The sequence below is a fragment of the Armigeres subalbatus genome, chromosome 3 (assembly GCF_024139115.2).
Source record: "Armigeres subalbatus isolate Guangzhou_Male chromosome 3, GZ_Asu_2, whole genome shotgun sequence".
NCBI lineage: Eukaryota > Metazoa > Arthropoda > Insecta > Diptera > Culicidae > Armigeres > Armigeres subalbatus.
Window position 1 is genome coordinate 170,154,212 of NC_085141.1, and position 20,872 is coordinate 170,175,083.

The following is a 20,872-nucleotide window of genomic DNA, read 5'->3' on the forward strand; positions in this document are numbered from 1 at the left end:
TGAAGAGTAGTTTAAGCCCATACATAAACAATGTTTGCTTTCTAGATTCCGAACATGTTTTTCACACTGCAACGGACGGATTACGACTGGTCTTTTTTTGCCGAATCATCGAATCAGTACTGTCAAAGTATGCCCGAAGGAAGTTTCTGGCCTCGTGGGAAAATGCTTGGTGGTAGTGGGTCCATGAACGCAATGCTGTATGTGCGCGGTAATCGAAAAGACTACGATCAATGGGAACAGAACGGTAATACCGGATGGGGCTACGATGACGTTTTGCCGTACTTCAAGAAATCGGAATCCAATAGGAATCCTAACGTTGCCGATTTCAAAGGTGGAAAATATCATGGCAAGAAAGGGCCGTTGAATGTCGAATATTTTCCAACTGATAGTCCCCTTATTGATGTAGTGTTCAAAGGAGCGGAAGAGCTAGGGTACAAATACTTAGAAGACATAAACGGTGAAGCTGGTGTCGGATATGGACGAGCTCAAGGAACAATTGTTAATGGAACACGTTGCAGTCCAGCGAAGGCTTTTTTAAGTCCTATCAAGGATAGACCTAATTTGCATATCATGAAGCATACGAGAGTCATCAATGTAGAGCAGGACAAGAAAGGAGTGTTTCGATGGGTGAACTTTTTTATAGATGAAGAGCACTTGCGAGCAGCAAAAGCCCGAAAGGAAGTGATCATTTCTGCGGGTTCAATCAACACTCCGCAAATTTTAATGCTGTCAGGCGTTGGTCCCAAATCATTGCTGCAGCCAATAGGAGTTAAAGTTGTTGCCGACTTACCAGTTGGTGAAAATTTGCAGGACCATGTTGTTATACCATTATATGTTAAAATTAATAAATCTACAGCAAAGGCGCTTACCTTACAAGACATAGCAAACAGTTACACACAATATTTGCATTCTAAAGACGGATTCTTGGCTTCGCATGATGTCACTTCATCATTGTTTTTTGTCAACACAGTCAACCTTACTGACAAATACCCAGATGCCCAGTTCCACTTTTTTTTGTTCAACAAAGGTGCTAACAACTCCTTATTATTCTCTAGTAAGCTTGGATTCGACGATAAAGTTTCGAACTCTCTGAATGAGTTGACAATTGAAACCGATGTGATGTCTATTTTCGTTACATTGTTGAACCCTAAATCGAAGGGCACTGTCAAAATAAAAACGATGGATTGCAACCCTTACGTCGCACCGGAAATCATTCCTAACTATTTCGATGATGCAGAGGACATGCAAACGATAATCAGAGCGATAAGGATTGCTCAACGTTTAGTCGAGACGAAAGTCTTTAAAGACAATGAAGCAGAAGTTAGCCCTCTTGATATCCCTGGATGTAATGAGTTAAAGTTTGATTCTGATGAGTATTGGGAATGTTACAGTCGTCACGTTACTATGACGCTCTACCACCCAGTAGGTACTGCAAAAATGGGCCCTAAGGACGACATTTCTTCAGTTGTTGACTCAAGATTGAAAGTGAAGAAAATTAAAGGAATCCGCGTAGTGGATGGCAGCATTCTTCCGTCTATTGTGTCCGGCAATACTAATGCTCCGGTTATGATGATAGCAGAGAAGGCATCAGATATGATTAAGGAAGACTGGAAAGAAAAGCATGATGCTCATATAGAATTATAATCTACTATTGCATTTTTTATATGTTATTGTTGTTTCATTATTAAATATATCCACTACAAGTTCAAACAAATAATGTTTCATTAAATTTGTGTCATCATAGATATCATCTAATCAGCTTTATTCTCATCAGCATGTTGGTAAAATTACGATTCGTAGCTTAGTCGTGTTATATTCTAATAATGGTAATTTTTCTCACAATAGATTCCACTGCTACTGATGCATTTGGCTAATACTAGCCACGTGTGGAATTATTATGCCGAAATAAGTCCCTCTGCAAGCAAAGGTTACAAGAAGGGCAGCTATTGGCCGCGTGGAAAAATGCTTGGTGGATGCAGCAGTAATAATGCCATGATCTACATGCGGGGTAATAGTCGCGACTACGACCGATGGGAAGAGATTGGAAACCCATCATGGGGTTGGAAAAATGTTTTGAAGTATTTCAAAAAATCGGAAGGCAACGAAGCATATCACATTCAGCAAGAGAAGGGTGCATTCCACGGAAAAGATGGTCCTCTGAAAGTCAATACATTCCCATCGAACGATATGACAAAATTGGTGATTACGGAAGCAGCAGCGGAGCTTGGGCTTATAGAAGTTATGGATGTGACTAGCGATGAATTTATTGGATATTGCGTTGCACAAGGCACGGTTAAAGATGGTAAAAGATGTAGTACTGCTAAAGCTTTCTTGAATCCCATAAAAGACAGAGAAAATTTGCACATTATCAAAAATGCCCACGTTACTAAAATTAATATCGATAAAGGAGCTGTCAACGGAGTGTCTTTTGATATAGGAGATAAAAAAAATATCATTGCAAAGGTTAAAAAAGAAGTAGTTCTTTCTGCAGGTACAATAAACACTCCACAGATTCTGAAACTATCTGGCATTGGCTCTCCTGATGAGCTAAATAAATTGGAAATACCCGTTACACTTGACTCTCCTAATGTTGGGGAAAACCTACAAGACCATGTGATTGTACCAATAATACTTTCAATGCACAAATCACGACCTATCACAGTCGGTGCAGACGAATTTATAGATAGTCTTTACTCCTACTTCCGTTATGGAATGGGACCTTTGGGAACGATAGGTGTAACTGATCTGGTCGCATTTGTTAACACACAAAATCCTGCTGCAAGATTTCCTGATATTCAGTTTCATCATTTCGCTTACAAAGCAAACACACCTGAATTTCTTACAGTTCAAGAGAAAATCGGGTTAGATGACAATCTAATCGCTCAACTTAATGCACTGAACCAAAAGGCCGAGGTCCTGCAGGTATTCGTTACGCTACTGAACCCTAAGTCATCCGGCAATATCAAACTTAAGAGCTCCAATCCATACGATTACCCAATCATCAACGCCAACTTTTTGAATGATCATCGCGATGTGGCCACACTGATTAGAGGAATACGCTTTTTCAGACGAATGCTTGACACGCAAAACTTCAAGGACCACGAATTTGAAGAGTTCCGTCTAAGCCTACCGGAATGCGATAAGCTCGAGTTCGAGTCCGACAGCTACTGGGAGTGCTACGTACGGTACATGTCTACAACTATCTATCATCCGGTCGGAACCGCTAAGATGGGTCCGGATGGGGACAATACCGCCGTACTGGACTCCAGGTTGAATGTACGAGGTTTGAAAGGGTTGCGAGTGATCGATGCTAGTATAATGCCAAACATTGTCAGTGGTAACACCAATGCACCAGTTATTATGATCGGTGAGAAGGGAGCTGATTTCATTAAGGAAGACTATGCAGAAAATGTTAAACATGTTGAGCTGTAAATTACGGGTAGTATAGTAAGAACCTAGTTGCCATAAGAAAAAGCAGCAGTATAAATGCAGTATCTCGCGAAGTGTTGCGTTATTTTGTTAAGCAATTCATACTTATTGAACCAAATGTTCTAGTGACAGCTGTTGTCCTTTAATGGTTCTATAGACAACAGTTCCTAAGAGTAAGACAACAATTTAAACAACTTGTGAAAATCATATGAAATAGTTGAAAAAACTAATAATTTTATTATTTAAAACATCACACAAATAAAGTTAAAAATAATTGAAAGAAATTGATTTTTTGTGGGGAATTGAGAAACACAAAAGTAGAAATATATGTTCAAAGTCCCACAATTCAAGAGGCTGTATTTTGGTCGAATTTAAAAATGCTGAATAGATATGTCTTGCATAAAGATCTAAAATTGAACTATTGCCAATGACAAATCAACTGTTGACAATTTGTAGTCAAAGAAACAATAATTAGTAGACATTTTTCAGTTCTGGCGAGTCAATTGGACTATGTTACCAATCAACAAATTGAAACTCACTAGTTACTAGGGTAAAACGACCTATTATGAAGGGGTTAAGCACCGTGTCAAAACAAAATTGATTACAAAAATTCTTCAAAAATTACTTGTTGGTCGATTTCCACATTGTAGTAGTTAAATAGGATGCTCGTTAACTATAGTTTTGTAAATATTACGTCAATTGAGATTTTTTGAAGGTCAGTCCTATTGTTGCGGTATTGCATGTAATTCTTATGGAGATCAATACCGCAACAATAGGACCTTAGCACTACAGCAATAATAGGCTCAAAGGGTTCAAATTTTTAACGAAAAATGTTGATTTTTCATCATTTTGAACGGAATTTTGTCAAACAAAAGCTGTTCTAGTCGTTAATCCCAAGAGTTTTAGCGTACCCACAATTGTTTTCAATAGTATTATATCCAGAATGGACTACTTTAACACTACCGCAACATTAGGGCATACCACAACGATAGGACGTTTTACCCTAGTGCTAGTTTTTCGATCCATTCAAGAAACGATTTATTTTTTTTTTCATTTTTATACCTAAATAGAACAATTTATTTCAAAGCTAAACCGACGTACCAAAGGGCATCACAGAAACTGCACGTGCAACAAAGTAGCCTGAAATTTTCTGCTTCTTTTAGCAGATCACAGGATTTCGTACAATTTTACAAGTACAAGTACAATTGTAGAGCATTGTATGACTATCATGATAAATACATTGATCACAAACCCTAAGTAAATTCTCTGCCATCACAACACATCGAGCTTGGATGGAGTAATTATATTCATTATGTATTCAATAACAATAACAATTTAGGGTTAAGGCAGGTAGTTTAATCTGCGTTCCAAACCAGGCTCGGAAACCAATAAAACAGGCACTTTTTGCCTTACTCGTACAACAAAGTTGTACCGAAAGCTATCATTTTACTCCGAAAACGAACTTTTTACATAAGTCTCGGAGACCCATAGTGTTATATACTAATCGACTCAGCTCGACGAGCTGAGCACTTGTTCGTCTATCCGTGTTTATGTATGTGTGTGTGTGTGCACAAAAGCTAAGAAAAACATTAGACAACTTTTCATATAGTAATCCTTAACCGATTTTCTCGCAAAGGTGGTAAAGCCTAGTTGATCACTATTGAATTTGATAAAGATCAACCGTTCCGTTTAAAAGTTATTAAAAAATGGTACATCGAACTGTTTTAGCGCCATATGTTTTGGCTAAATGCGAGAAAGGCAGCATCCCCGAGCAAAGTCTGAAAACATAATGAGAGCATATAGAAAACATATTTTGATATTGATATCAAATTGAAATCATTATTTGTTTTCAAATATGAATCATCATGACTGATTACATATTTTGATCTCATTTTGCTGTTGATTTCTCTATTGTATGATCTGACATCAAACTGTGTACTTATTTTGTTATCGGAACCAATATCAAAATTAGTTTTCGATTTGCTCTCATCGATAGCAGGAATAGTTTTCGATTTGATGTCACAGTAAGATTTTTCTGCTATAGATTTTGATCTTTTAACCGTTAAAACGACCAAAAGGATATCAACCTGAGTTATCAAAATTAGGCGATTTCACAACAACAAAATTAGTTATCGATTTGCTCTCAAGCTTTGCTCGGGTCACTACTCGGTGTATGGTGTATAAGTTGGGTTTTTATATGACTAACCCGTATTTATACGTAGGCTCAAGAGGAACGTTGTGATTTAGTGGAGTAATAGAAAATGGACGTTGCTTTCATTGATCTTAGAGCTTATAACGGGAATTGGACCATACGTGCCGTAACGCTATACAATGCTGAAAAGATGGGGAAGGTGGTTAGTTCAAGCGTTACGGTTCATACGAATAAATTAATTCACCCATACACGAGGGAGAGGCAGGTGGTTGAAATTACCCAAATTGGCCATTATGTAATTTTTGAAAAGCTCCAAAACAGATGTTTCTGCGCCTTTTAGTATACAGCAAGCATGTCATTTTAAGTGCAAGGTAGATATCGAATACGTAACTTGTATGCAAACTAGTTAATCGACAAAATACCTTTTCTAGTATGGCGTGACGAGACGCAATCATACACGCTATGCTTCGTTTGCTAAAAAATCGTGCTATTTTTTATTTAAAATTGCAGTGAAAGTCCAATTCAATAAAGGTTTTTAATCCAAAAGTGAGCTTCGCCAGGGCGATTCTTAACTGAATATACAGTTTCAGTATTTATAAGCCATCTTTTTTTATATTTCGAACTTTTCTAAAATATTGGTTACGTATAGTTTATTATCTTGACTACTTTCTCATAGTGTTGAGTATTGTAGATGTTTTGAATATTAGTTATGTTTTAGGTTTTTTTTCGTCAAACTGCTTTGAGATGTTCGCACTATACATTTTCAAGTAAAACTTGAGTGGTAGTGCTACACATTTTTGGTCGCTGCTCTTCAATATTAAATACAGGTCTACAGGTAAGAAATTGTGAAAATAAGAGTATTCTCCTCATATTAATTTGCAATAGAGGGAATCAAACGAGTAAAGCAAACGGCCATCACAAATAACGATGACTGTCACTGGATAGGTGCAACCTTGTATGCAATATTAATGTGCAGATAACTAACATACAGCTCGACTGAACTTGCATCAAATCAGTGTTTCAAGTCCTACATTTTATCTGAAAACGAAAATGACAACTCTGGAAATAAAAATTGGAATTAGTATTTATTATAAACGAATAAAATGTTCAAATCGATTTATTACATTTATTTTATTACAAATTATTTGTTTTTATTCTTTATTTCTTATTTTCAATAGGGTGTAAAATTTTCAATTATTTTTGGTGACGTGCAACATGATACAATCATGAACAAAATAAACAAACGACAAATTAAAATTATTTTGCACTCGATTCCATGTCCAACTTATTTGCCTAAATTTTCAGAATGCTACTTGCACAAGGCACTGTCTATGCCTTTGCTCGTTTGACATAATTTTCACCCTCAGAATCGTTTATACATATTGCATTTCCAATACATTCGTATAGGGCACTGCACGGACTACATTGTCTCTTTCTCGCTGCAAAGAAATTAGAAAACAACAAGGCCAGTAAACGTCAAAATTTATAAAGAACGAAAGAGAAAGAGATCTTTCCGTGCAGTACCCTATTGGTGACTGAGATAAGTTGAAGCAGCTTGTCGTCCCCTTAAGGACAAGCCTCCTGAAATCCAAAACTAAATGAAACATTATGGCCAAAATGAGATTTTTATATAATAAGGTACTCCGGGGCAAGTGAAAATACGGGGTAAGTGGGTACTATGGCTGCCGATTAATCGGTGAATGTTTTTAATGGTAACAATGTTCTAGAAAGATGAAGCAGAATTATCAACGAATATGCCTGATACAAAAAAAATGGAATCAAAACCATTTGCGGCACCATACTAATGGTATTGTTTAATCATGACTTTAAACCACCGGCAAAATCTATTACTTTTATTTTAATTCAATTGATTTCCAACAAAATAGTCGTTTCTAAATTCATCATTGATGTAGAAAGTGAATATTTTGAGCAATTAAATAATTGTGTGACATCAAAAACGATTTAAAAGTTTTGATTAAAGCCAAAATCTGCAATTTTCACTTTCCCTTGATTTTTAACATACATGGGGCAAGTGCGACATATTTGAACAACATTTTCGATAGAGCCATTTTACCTGTTTTTAGATTGTTGTCTAGTGAAAAATAACTTCGACACTCATATATCATATGGATCTGAATCAAATGCAGTTGATATCGTTGGTTTAGTTGTTAAGAAGTAGTGTACAGTTGATTTACCAAATGAATATTTTACTTTCTGAAAATTATCTCCCTCATGGAAAAAAGCAATAACAATAACTATGCAAAAAAATTCGTTTACAGTGCAAACAATCTCCTAATTATATAATAGATCAACAGATTTTGTCTTGTGTTTTGTTATTTTTAAACTTTGCATCAGATTAACAGATTTTCAGATAAGTAAAGTGCTTAGGACATAAATTGGCCATTTCGTGCTATTACAAATTTACAACACCGCCTGAATAAAAACGTTCCTTTTAAAGTTCTAATTCATGAAATAATTTGTGTTAAACAGAGAAACATTCATTCGAAAAGTGAACAAAGATTTGCTTATCTCTTCCATCTAACACATTTGGTAAGAAAATAAGCTAATGTAAAGTCAGACAACAGACAATTAAATTGTAAACCGACTGTTGTTTTGTTTTTATATCTGCTAACATTGTAATCCCTTTCTTTTGCCAAAAACAAAAGTCTGATAATCAAGAAACCTCCATCCATGATCTGAAATACTACGACTCAGAAATTACATAAACATTATATCTACATTCTTCAAATTAGTTTCGTTCGACAGTATAGAGCAGAATAGGTCCCACTTGCCCCGTTTGAAGGGGTAAGTGGGCCGCACAGGTAAATTTATTTATGTCACTACCAATATTTTTGTAACTGAATAAATGGCTTACGACATGTCTACACTTTAACAACGGAAGCATATAATGATGTATCCGTGGTTAATGTCCTGAAATACCCTGTTTTTCGATTTTGATGAACTAGCGTTTTTTTAGGTCCCACTTGCCCCGGAATACCTTATGAATCATTGTCCAAAAATACGTATTCAGGAAAAAAAATGGAAAATACATGTTTGACAAAATTTTCGATTGTTTGAGAAACTACATATGTGCACGCATTTTGAAGAGCAATTATGGAGTACTGCTAACATTTTTCGCACTGGAAGTGCCCCAGGGTGTCCAGTTTTGCTAAAATCTATTGATCTCATTTCTGAAGAAATCGAAAAATTCGGTGCCAATTTGTTCAAAAACAGTGTTTTGCTGTTTTCCCGAAATCGTGTAAATGGATATATGCAGTTTCTCAAACAAATTATTCAAATGCACCAAATGCACTCGTGTTTTCAAGAGCATCCCATTCAAAATGGAAGCTACGCACAACTGTCATTTTTAGTATTCCACGCGTGCTGCGACGCAGCAAAGCTGGAAAAATAAAAATAACAGTTGTGCATGGCTTCCTTTTTGAATGAGATGGCCTTAAAAACGCGAGTGCATTTAGTTTTGGATTCCGAAAGGCTTGTCCTCAAAACACACAGAATTGTAAGTTTCCCATAGAAAATTTAAGCAAAGTTGGAAAATAGCAAAGTTTGCTTAGAACTGCTGTTTCAGACGATAATACATTAAACTGATACCCCATTACAAACATTTTAAAACGGAACATAGTTACGATCACAGTTGAGGTGCCAACCACTAATGGAAAAACTGAGGTAAGTAAAATACTTTTTATGGCTGATGAAACACAAAGAAAGCGAAGCGCTTGATTTTAAGAGGCTCCAAAACGCCTAAACATTTATCATCGACGGAGCGGTCCCACAAGTTTGACGTTACGGTTTTCGAACTTAATGATTTATACTGAGGGATACTTGTGAGTTTTTAGTGTACGATCAAGGATTATGATTCGATACGCGGAATAGTGGACCTTTTGAAATCTGCGTGAGAGATCTCATAAGTTTTGTTTTTTTTTTTATTAACTCCATGTATCACTACTGATGATTATAAACATTTGGTGTTTAGTTCTACAGTTTATTTTGTGATGTATTGTGAAAATTAAATCTCTATACATAATCGGATCGACAGTTTGCAAGCCTATTACATTGATCTTATTTAGTTATATTAAAGATAACTCGTCCTCGTCCAGCTCAAACCTTTGATCTATCACGCATGCTGTTGATGATGCAAATCCATAGCTCATTATATTCATTTGACAACATCTTTTCTATGCTTTATAGCTTCTGAATGCCCTTACCAAAATAGCAAAATTAAAAACTGAAGTAGTGAATCTATTCTATACATCTTAACATGACGACTAAATATGAAACCAAACATATATCTAACAATAGTGTATTACCTATTTGAATTTGTTGATGTGGAGTTATTGTATAAAGTACCTGTAATAAAGAAAATGAAAGAAACATTACACACTATAGGAAAAAGTGTTCTTATATAATATTTTTACGAAAAGTGTCGTTATACTTTATACAGTAGAAATAAATGTAAACCGTTAAAGTACTTTTATTAACATGCATAAGCATGATTGATTTGTTTTATACGTGGAGCAGTTTTATACAATCGGAAAAGCGAGCTATTTAACATCAGGAAAAGTGCTAATATAATCGATAACGTAATACTTGTGTGTGTGGCCAATACCGGGGCGTCGTCTTAGGGAAGAAGCTCGAACCGGAACGGCTCTATTAATTGAAAGCACGTGTAATATCATGCTTCAAAGAATGGATGCCGAAAACCGAATTGGGGCGATTATGTAATGTGATATGCACCAAACAGCACAATTTTAATATTTGTAGAAGCTATCATATCGTATAACGTCCGAAGGAGAAAAAACACAAACGATCGGCTATCCATCCATGCACTGTTGATGGGTTTCGTGGTAAGATGGATGTTATTAGTTTTTTTGGCGATTGATCATGAAAACTCATCAATGACTGGAAGTTGAGCAATATGTAGATAAAATTCATCTTTTACTCGCACTTGACCTACTATCTATTGGCTGTATTGACTATCAATATTTAACAAGTAAATTCATTTCAAACGGTGCTCAATGTTAATAAATAGATTGTTTAAGATACGAAGGATCATAGAAAGTGATAGGGTGAACGTCAGCTTTAATGTCTGTTTCTATTATTTACATTTTTAACATTCACATTCAAAATATGATTAGGTAATCTTGTGTAAAGTGCCTCGGGGGAAAAATTCTGCATACTACAATACTTCCCAAGTTTGCAACGATAGATACTTTAACCCCGGAATATATGATGACATTTTCAATATCTCCAATAACAAATTAATATTGAATTGAATTGTAATTATATTGTAAATTGTATAGCTACCGTCGTCGGGGGTGACAATTGGTTGGGGGTGGGGGGTGGGGGGGGGGGTTGGGTTTGAGAATGGGTCAGCGCCTTCACCGACAGTCTAGAGGTCGGATTCCAAAATCGTTCAAAAAGGTCTTTAATAATTAAGTTTCCTTGTCCTCGGATACATTAAATCTATTCTACAAGCATTCCATGTAGTTGAAACAGTGACCCATTCCCACTCCCATTTGACCCATTGTCACCCCCGATGGCGGTAGTACACCCGATTCTGTTTTTTTACACGGGGGATTCGTTCCGTGTAAAAAAAAGTTTTCAGTTCAAAATTCGAAAATCCGTGTAAAAAAAGTTTAATGATTTCTCGACAAATCATGCAAAATGGAACAACTTTGCAAAAAAAATGTATGGGATTTTTTTTTACACGGCCGTCTGTCTGTAGATTTCATACTATCTTTAGGGAAAGAGGTTCGGTTGTGGGCACCCTTTTGTCTTTGATCCATACCCCTAGTTGATTCTTATGCCGATTGATCTAGCTCTAGTTGATCCTATGCCGACATTTGTATACCAATGGAAAGCTAGACTAATAACCTTACTACTAGCGAAAAAAAAAAACCCAAGGAACAAAAATATGAATTAAATTCATTATTTCAATCAATTATGTCTAAATAATTATAAAAACTAAGGGGCCCTCCTTAGCCGTGCGGTAAGACGCGCGGCTACAAAGCAAGACCATGCTGAGGGTGGCTGGGTTCGATTCCCGGTGCCGGTCTAGGCAATTTTCGGATTGGAAATTGTCTCGACTTCCCTGGGCATAAAAGTATCATCGTGCTAGCCTCATGATATACGAATGCAAAAATGGTAACCTGGCTTAGAAACCTCGCAGTTAATAACTGTGGAAGTGCTTAATGAACACTAAGCTGCGAGGCGGCTCTGTCCCAGTGTGGGGATGTAATGCCAATAAGAAGAAGAAGAAGAAGAAGAATTATAAAAACTGCATAAAAACGTAATTCAAAATAAGTTAGGGGACAACTAAAACGATTTTGAATGATTTGTCAATAAAATAAGGGTGCCCATAACCGAACCAATAAAGGTGCCCACAACCGAATTTCGCAGCCTTTTTGGAAAATGAAGCCTCAAAGCCTCAAGATAGATTTTTGAAATAAATCACTTCAAATTATGACACTTTTAAAAAACGCAAAATAGTAGTTTGTGCAACAAAGATGATTTTTTTAGCACGAGTCGTACGTTTATCGAACGAGCCCGAGCAACAAAAGACTGAATCTAGCATAGCATAGCATAGCATAGCATATGTGATTGTACAAATCGTGGGTGGCTATACAATGCTCAATTGAGCAATCTACTGTATATTGTCGCAAATTGGTACTTGGGATTAGTACCTTTTCCTATACAGTAGCAGTTGTATACCTGGCCACGTCCTTACAATCACGGAAGGAAGGGGAGGAATGTTAGTTCAACATCTACTAGTGAAGATGCAGGGAACCCATACTACCTTCATAGATGTCTCGGGAAGGAAAATTTGTGTTAGTGGGAAAGGTGAATAATACACACTTAAAATAAATCGCCGAATTCGGTAAAATTTTACCGAAATCTCAACAGCAGAACTGTTCGGTAAATAATTTAACTGGTTTTCGGTGATTTTGACAGTTGAGCAATGGAAAAAATTACAAAAAATCTTGAAATAAATTACCGAACAGTTCTGCTGTTGAGATTTCGGTAAAATCCACCGAACACGGTGAAATGAAGTAAGTGTGTAGGGAGCTCTATTCGACAATATAGAGCGTTTGTCAATAACAGTATATGCTGTAAAAATAATAAAATATATTCATCAATTTACTTGCGAACCGTCCTAAGGAAAAACAAAACAAAACACAAAATTTCGGCAAATCGCGCGATCGTTCCGCCGTCCGAAACAAGAGCCAACTCGCACTGCACTAATTAACTTTATTACCGACCGCGCAATGCAAAACACAAAATTTCGGCAAATCGCGTGATCGTTCTGCCGTCCGAAACAAGAGCCAACTCGCACTGAACTAATTAACTTTATTACCGGCCGCGCAATGCAAAACACAAAATTTCGGCAAACCGCGCGATCGTTTCGCCGTCCGAAACAAGAGCCAACTCGCACTGCACTAATTAACTTTATTACCGGCCGCGCAATGCAAAACTCAAAATTTCGGCAAATCGCGCGATCGTTCCGCCGTCCGAAACAAGAGCCAACTCGCACTGCACTAATTAACTTTATTACCGGCCGCGCAATGCAAAACACAAAATTTCGGCAAACCGCGCGATCGTTCCGCCGTCCGAAACAAGAGCCAACACGCACTGCACTAATTGAGCAACAAAAGACTGAATCTGGTCACATATCAGTTGCAGAAACCAATGAGGAACAAGTGTGTTGCTAGGGAGGCTTGCCGAGTTGGATAAATACTACGATTGCTGGAAAAATCGAGTTTTGCAACAAGTTTCTTACGTTTTTCATTGTAGCACCCAAATGAGTGTTATAATGAATATTATGCAACCCATTTGAGTTGCATAATGTTCATTAAAGCACCCATTTCGTTGGTATGGAAAAGTAGGCCGTTTTATGACTCAACGACGAACTGTAAACCAGATATTATGATCAGGAATTGAAAAAAAAACTTTCGAGTTGTTTTTTTTGTAAAAAATGGATAGTTCAAAGTAGAGATCCCCATTCGGGTTTATATTGAGTACAAAACATTATGTCACAATAGCAAACTAACAATGGTTGTCAGAATGACAGCATCTGTTATCTGTCAAAAGATACGTAGGGGTGTCCACAACCAAACCTCGTCCCCTACTTCAAAAAAGGCTTTATTCCGTATTATACCAAGTACAGGTATCTGTATACGTAGCAATAAGAGAAAGGTATGCCAGTTCAATGGGAAAAATCGCAGATAAGCAAAAATATTTTCTGATTTTTTTGCAGAGACTATGTTTAGTGTTGGTTGGATCGTGCTATCACTTGGTATGCCATTTCTATCAAGAGAATCGCCAGGCGTGGATTAGTAGTATTTAATTTTCTATAGTTTGCGGCAAGACGCGCGGCTACAAAGCAAGACCATGCTGAGGGTGGCTGGGTTCGATTCCCGGTGCCGGTCTAGGCAATTTTCGGATTGGAAATTGTCTCGACTTCCCTGGGCAGAAAAGTATCATCGTACTAGCCTCATGATATACGAATGCAAAAATGGTAACCTGGCTTAGAAACCTCGCAGTTAAAAACTGTGGAAGTGCTTAATAAACACTAAGCTGCGAGGCGGCTCTGTCCCAGTGTATTGTCTGTAATGCCAATAAGAAGATTAGTTATTAACAAGAGCAATGCCCTTGCTAATAATTCGCAGAAGTCTACACGGATGTACATAATTATTCGTCAAATTTTCATTGTAGTCCCTCTAAATTCACACACAAGTTTATGCTAAGGGAAATTCTAGATATAGACCAACCTTTGGAAAGGACGTTGAAATCAATTTTTGACGTAAACTGCATCTAAGGGGAAGGCTGGGATACAGGGTGTAGAATAAATATTCCAAAATTGAGAACCACCATAAAGTTATGTAAGGTATTAAACTTTAATAGTGCCTTTATTTTGTTTGGGATTTGGAAGCTCGTCACCAATTTTCCAGTTTTATTAAAATTGATTATTAACTGTAAGCAAGGTTATCTTACCATTTGGGGAGAACCCCTTAAAATAACTCTTCAAAGCATTTCTAGACTAACATTTGAAAAGGTCGTAACAGCCAAAATTTATTCCTTCTGATTCTTTGCCCACATATTTAGTTATATATGTAGACGAAGAATCAGAAGGAATAAATTTTGGCTGTTACGCCCTTTTCAAATGTTTATCTAGATTTAATAGCCATGTTCCCTCAACACTCATCGTTACCGTCGTCGTTCCTGCTGTTTGTTGGGATGAAAGAAGGACCGCACAAAGCAGAGCAGCGTGTGATTCGTTTTATTCCCTCCTCGCGCCATTAGCTCTGTCGCGTTACATACGTAAGAATTGGCGCGCAGGAAATCTAATTAGACTTTAAATTTAAATGTTGTGCACACGTTCCTAATAAATATATTTCATTCCGTACTCTGTGTCGCCTATAAAAGGCGACACTTGCTTCAATGAAATGTACACCTAAACTAACACCTCCAAACAATTGTAAAATAGTGATGAACGGTACTCCACTTCAGTGGTCTACCGAAGTTGTGTATCTGGGCCTGACACTAGATCAAAAACTTCTATTCCGCTCTCACGTTGAGAAAACAAAAGCAAAATGTAGCAAAATTGTCAGAGCTCTCTATCCCCTAATCAAAAGAAGATCTAAACTTTGTATAAAAAATAGATTAGCCATATACAAGCAGATAATATCTCCTGCATTACATTATGCAACTCCAGCTTGGAAGTCTACCGCAATGGCACATAAAAAATCACTACAGACTTTTCAGAACAAAACACTGATTCTCAATGTACCCTTTGATACAAGAACGACTGAAGTTCACAAATTAGCAGGTGTCCAAACAATAGAACAAACAATCGAAAAATCATTTTCTAAATTCAAGGAAAAAGCAATGCATTCTGAGCATCAATCGATAAGATCGCTGTTTCAACAGAATTTAGGTTAAGTAGTAGTAGTTAGTAGTAGTTTAAGAAATACCCAAAAAGAAACGTTTGCTTTAAGCAAAAGCATATTTTTCAAACACAAAGAATTGAATCAAACACAGAGTAAAGAAGTCAAAGCTGAAATGTATAAAAAACAACATCACTTGAAATGTAAAATGTACTCCAATGTAAAAATGATAGTAAATAAAGTGTAATTGAAACTGAAAAACAATGAAATGTACAGTGTCTCGAAAGTAACCTCCGAGCTGGCACGTAAAATTCGTAGTGGCTACTCTGTGATTGACCAGAGCTAGCGGAATTGCACAGGGAACCAACAGATGGAACAAACTTGGGATTAGCACTCCATCCTCAAAATGCACGTTCCGAAAGCTCAACTCTTAATGGGTCAATAACGGCGCCGGCCACGTCCTTACGATCATCAAGGGAAGGAATGTTAGTGTAACAACCGTTGTTTAGAGACCAACGAATAGTCTGCATATCTACGGTTGTTACGGGAAGGAGTATTGTAAGTAGGGAGAGGAATTGTCACTACTTAGATCAGGATTCACCTTGGTAAGTGATGTAATCTAAGTAACTAGCATGTTAATGTTGACGCGAGAACAAAGTATAGATCAGTTACGACGTATTTTGTTGTGTCAATGTTCACCCAACGTAAGGGCAGACAATCAATCGCTCCGATAGAGCTAATGTTAATTTATATTTTAACTGTCTGCGATAATCAGATTACTGGTGGGGATTCTCATCGATTAGTTTTCGGCGAAAAATAACAAAACTTTGCTAGACTGTCCGGGCGTTTCGGTCGATTTACTGGCCTTCGGCCATATGCGGACACTGAGAATCACTAATGCTAAGTTCCAACAAATATGTCTACAAAATTTTGTACACATACACACACATACATACATACACACAAACAGACATCGGGGGCAGCAGGGACTTTGTCCAAGGGTTTGACGACCCCTCCCCATGGCCACTGCGAGTTAGACCGGGACCATCGTCCCTAACCCCTAATCCCAAGGCGTCAAGCGACCCGTGCCGAGGGGATGCATGGCCAGGGGGGTGAAATAATAAGCTAGGCCTTTAACGGAGCCTGTGGGGTACCTGGGCACCCCCCACAGTAATTGTCCCTTACCGCGTCATGCTGGGCTCTGGCGTGGTGGACCTCTTTTCCCGAGCAACTCGTGGGACCAAAATGAAAAACCAAGTCAATTCTTCAATTAGTGGTAGTAGTGTAGGCGACAACCCCTTCGCAAGAGGTGGGTTGTTCAGGTCTCCGCCTAGGAGGCCAGAGGCAATAGTCGGCAGCTCAATGCGCAGCGCCAGCGTGGGTCACTCAACCATCCTCTCGGCTATAAAAACGCCGGTAGGGGTTATTGACGGCCCATGGCTTGTGGAGGCGATGAACCGCAAACGCGATGGGCTTTCGGCCTTCGAGGTGGCGACGGAACAGCTGGACGCCATCATCGACTTTGCGTCATCGAAGCATAATATCAGCAAGGACCTCAAGAGGAGCTTGCAGAAACTTCGAAAGTCGATGCTGGACGCCAAGCTGGAGAGGGCGGTCGGGACGGCCAAGTGTAAACCCGTGAAATCGGTGGAGTCGAGGTCTACCCAGACTGAGGCCCAAGGATTCGCGGACTCGGGCAAGGTCGAATCGACCGAAGGCGTGCCAGCGAAGACGGCGGTGCCAAAGTCTACCCAGACTGAGGCTCAAGTATTTGCGGGTACGTCGGGGGTGACTGCTCCAACGGAGCAGACACAAAAACGGGGGAGACAGTCTCCAGGGGATAAGCTCCCTGGGGGCCGCTCCAAAACGCGGAGGGTTACTACCCCGAACAAGGGTAGTGGGGCTGGGAAGCTGAAACCCGGTCAGGTACCTCCAACACCGGGAGAGGAAGGACCTGGAAAGGTCCATCCACTCAGGAAAGACGGTGATAAGGGGTTACGGCAGGCTGAAAGTTCTCAGCCGCACCAGACCAGGGAAATAGAGGGGGGTGACGCCTCCTGGACCCTGGTCAAGAACAAGAGGAAACCGAAGACGTCAAGGGCCGAAAAGAAGGCCCAGGCGAATGAGGGTAGCAAGAAGTCTAGGGTAGGCGCCAATCGCTCCAGGGGCGATGCCCTAGTCATCACGGCGGACGAGGCTAAGTACTCGGATGTTTTGAAGGCGATGAGGAGTGACGTCAAGCTCGGTGAACTCGGCGCCGACGTACGTCGAATAAGACGTACCCGGATGGGCGAGATGATACTCGAGCTGAAGCGGGGCGTCTCGCAAAAGGGCGCCGCCTACAAGAAGTTGGCGGAGGAGGTCCTAGGCGAGACGGTCAAGGTGAGGGCACTCACGACGGAGGTGAATCTAAGGGTTAAAGACCTGGACGAGATCACTGAAGTCGAAGAGCTCGTCAAGGCACTGCGGCGACAGTGTGAAGTGGAGACGCCCACCGCAGCCGTTCGGCTACGAAAAGATCCGGCAGGGACGCAGGTAGCATCGGTTCGGCTATCTGCAGCGGACGCCTCCAAGGTAGTCAAGTTAGGGAGCGTCAATGTGGGATGGTCGGTATGCCCTGTGAGCATATACGAGCAACCCGAAGTTTGCTTCAAGTGCCTGGAACCGGGGCACAAGCAATGGGACTGCAAAGGCCCTGACAGAAGCAATCTCTGCCGACGCTGTGGATTGGAGGGACATAAGACACAATGCTGCACGAACCCTCCCAATTGTTTGATTTGTTCCAGCAAAGCTGTGAACAGCAAGCACCCCATGGGGGGTTCGAAGTGCCCGGTGTTTAAGCGTGCTGCAAAATCAAAGTGCAGGTAACGCAGCTGGCTTGCTCGGCCTCGCCCGAGTGTTTGGTGTGCGCAGGTTTAGAGGAAACGGCGGAACACGTGTTGTTCGTGTGCTCACGTTTTCGCGCAATGCGTGACCACATGCTTGCCACATATGGTCTGGACACTACCCCGGACAACCTAGTTCGGAGGATGTGTGAAGATGAAGTTGGCTGGAACGCCGTTTTATCGGCTATCGCCCAAATCGTCTCGGAGCTACACAGAAGGTGGCGCGTGGACTCAAGGATGGCTAGTTCAGGCGCAAATAAGAGGTGGTCCAAGGGATCGGAGTCGGCTTCATGGGTCATACCGGTGGTCATGCTCTGTGGTCGAACTCGATCCTTTTATCGAACAAGTGGCCGCGCGAAGAACAACATGGTATCGTCGCTTTCGCGGCGTCGGTCAACCGGGCGTGTTCCGAGCCCGAGGACGGAAAGGGGTCCTCGTCAAGGCTGGGGCAGGCGTAGGCCTCGCGTCGGCAAGTCCCTCTGTGTGCTGGCGAATAGGCCCTATCGCAGAAAGGTCAATTTGGGGTGCACGCGGCATCATCATTCTTGATACCAGTCGTGCAGAGGGAAGCAGGCGCGAAGTCGACCCTTCCCACCTTCCGAGGACATAGGGCGTGGTAAGGCCACCTGGAAAGCCGCCAACGCGCTGGCACGATACGATGGTGTTCTTCTAGAAAAGCGAGTGACGATGTTCGGTGCTGCAAGGACACGCAGCTAACCTCGAGGGTGCGTTGTGCACTGACCCCCCTTTGAAGCATTACTTTCTGGTTGTACCGAAGGGACTATGGGCTTGGCGGCAATGGAAACGGTTTAGCGGGTCGGGAATGTAGTCCTGCCTCCCTCGGTGATCCCTAGCCCCGCACTTCCTGCTCAACCCAGGATGTCTGTTGAGCAGATTCCCCCTCCATTGTTTAGGAAGAAAAAAAAAACACAAACAGACATCGCCTCAATTCGTCGAGCTGAGTCAATTGGTATACAACACTATGGGCATCCGAGCCTTTTATCAAAAGTTTGGTTTCGGAGTGATCATATAGCCTTTACGTATACTTAGTATACGAGAAAGGCAAAAACAGTATACAGAATTTTACAAAATAATAACATACAATCTTCCAGTCACTTATTTTCTAACAGACAGCCATTACTACTAACTATTGACACACACAAACATAGTACAATCTTTACATTTTATCTGCTATTGGTATTAGTTCTAAGTTTGCAGATAATAGAGTTGAACGCATTTTTGAAATTTGCTGAGTCTTTTTGCTTATTTACTACATTTTCGTCTCCTTTAATCTTAATGTAAGATGTTTCTGCAGTCAGTCTTGTTTTGCTTTTGCTTATTTTGTCAAGTAATCTGGTTTTTTTTAAAGTCAAAAATGTGGCCCTCTTATGTGATTTTTAGTGTCCGCAGAAGATGGTCGAAGGCCAGTAAATCGACCGAAACGTCCGGACAGTCTGGCAAAGTTTTGTTTTGTCATTTTTAGCCGAAAACTAATCGATGAGAATCCCCACCAGCAATTTTGCTGCGATAACAATATAAACATAATCAGTTAACGTGATTATTTTATAGTCATGTATATTCATATATTCACATTCATTTTATACTCACGCGAGGAAAAATAATCCATATCTTAGCGATATACTTGTTTGTTTGTATTTTGTTTTGTTTCTTTTCCTCATTGTTTTTCCAAATTTTATACTTATAGTCAACAATTTTTTATTTGAGTTGACGTGTGTCCAATTTCCAGTTATATATCTGATTCTGTAGTCGGTCATAATGGGTGATAAAACATAATCCATCTGACTTTGTCCGCTGCCACTTCTCCATGTAATTGTAGTACCTTTTCCTATATTTGAGGATACATTTTTCAGTCTAGCAGTGTAAAGGTTTTAAAAATCTCTCCATTGTAATTACAATTAGTATGACCTAGGAGTACATATACCTTTCAATTTCATATCTTCTTGGTTCAGATCTTTTGATCTCAACTGAGCATTAAAGTCTCCAACTACTATGAGATGCTTATTAATAGGCAATTAAATTTGAGATACATAAACCACTCTAAGTCGAATAACAGTCGAAGAAGGGTAACATCACCACTGAGGAATAAATTTGGGGATTTTTGTTTAAAAAAATTAATTGTATACAACCATTTTCATATTTTATGTTACGCCAATTTTGTTAGAAACCAGTGACATAGGTAATAAAAGAATTGACCTTTCCCGTCAAAAAAATGTATTCGCTCTTTATTTAATTTAAGGTCAGCTTTCCCAAAGAACTCAAATTTTTTGATGCCTCTAAGTATTTTATAAATTTAAAACAATATACCAAAAAACTGTTGTTTTTCAAGATTGGCCCAACATTGGCCCTAGATTGATTGTATTATTCCTGATGATACTTTTGGAATCGAGTGTCGTATGTGTCGCATATTCAATTCATGCTCGAGGATATATGACTTTCACCTTTCTGCAGTACCCTCCGAAAACAGTTTGCTTTACAACTCTCTG

General features: G+C 39.4%; 2 protein-coding genes across 12 annotated transcripts in view; one reads left to right on the forward strand and one right to left on the reverse strand.

Annotated features, from left to right (window-relative positions):
- LOC134223869 (glucose dehydrogenase [FAD, quinone]) overlaps nucleotides 1–4,854 on the forward strand; it is a 36,250-nt gene extending 31,396 nt beyond the window's left edge. The window contains exon 3 of one of the 3 annotated variants that reach the window (XM_062703084.1): nucleotides 1,846–4,854. In XM_062703084.1, coding sequence (XP_062559068.1) covers nucleotides 1,846–3,432 — 1,587 coding nt within the window. In that variant the 3' untranslated portion in view covers nucleotides 3,433–4,854. Of the gene's footprint in view, nucleotides 1–45; nucleotides 1,789–1,845 lie in introns of those variants that run through there. The other 2 variants (XM_062703080.1, XM_062703082.1) reach the window with 2 other exon arrangements.
- The window catches only part of LOC134223873 (flotillin-2), a 619,172-nt gene that overhangs the window by 110,590 nt on the left and 487,710 nt on the right, over nucleotides 1–20,872 (reverse strand). The gene's annotated exons all lie outside the window — the stretch shown is intronic.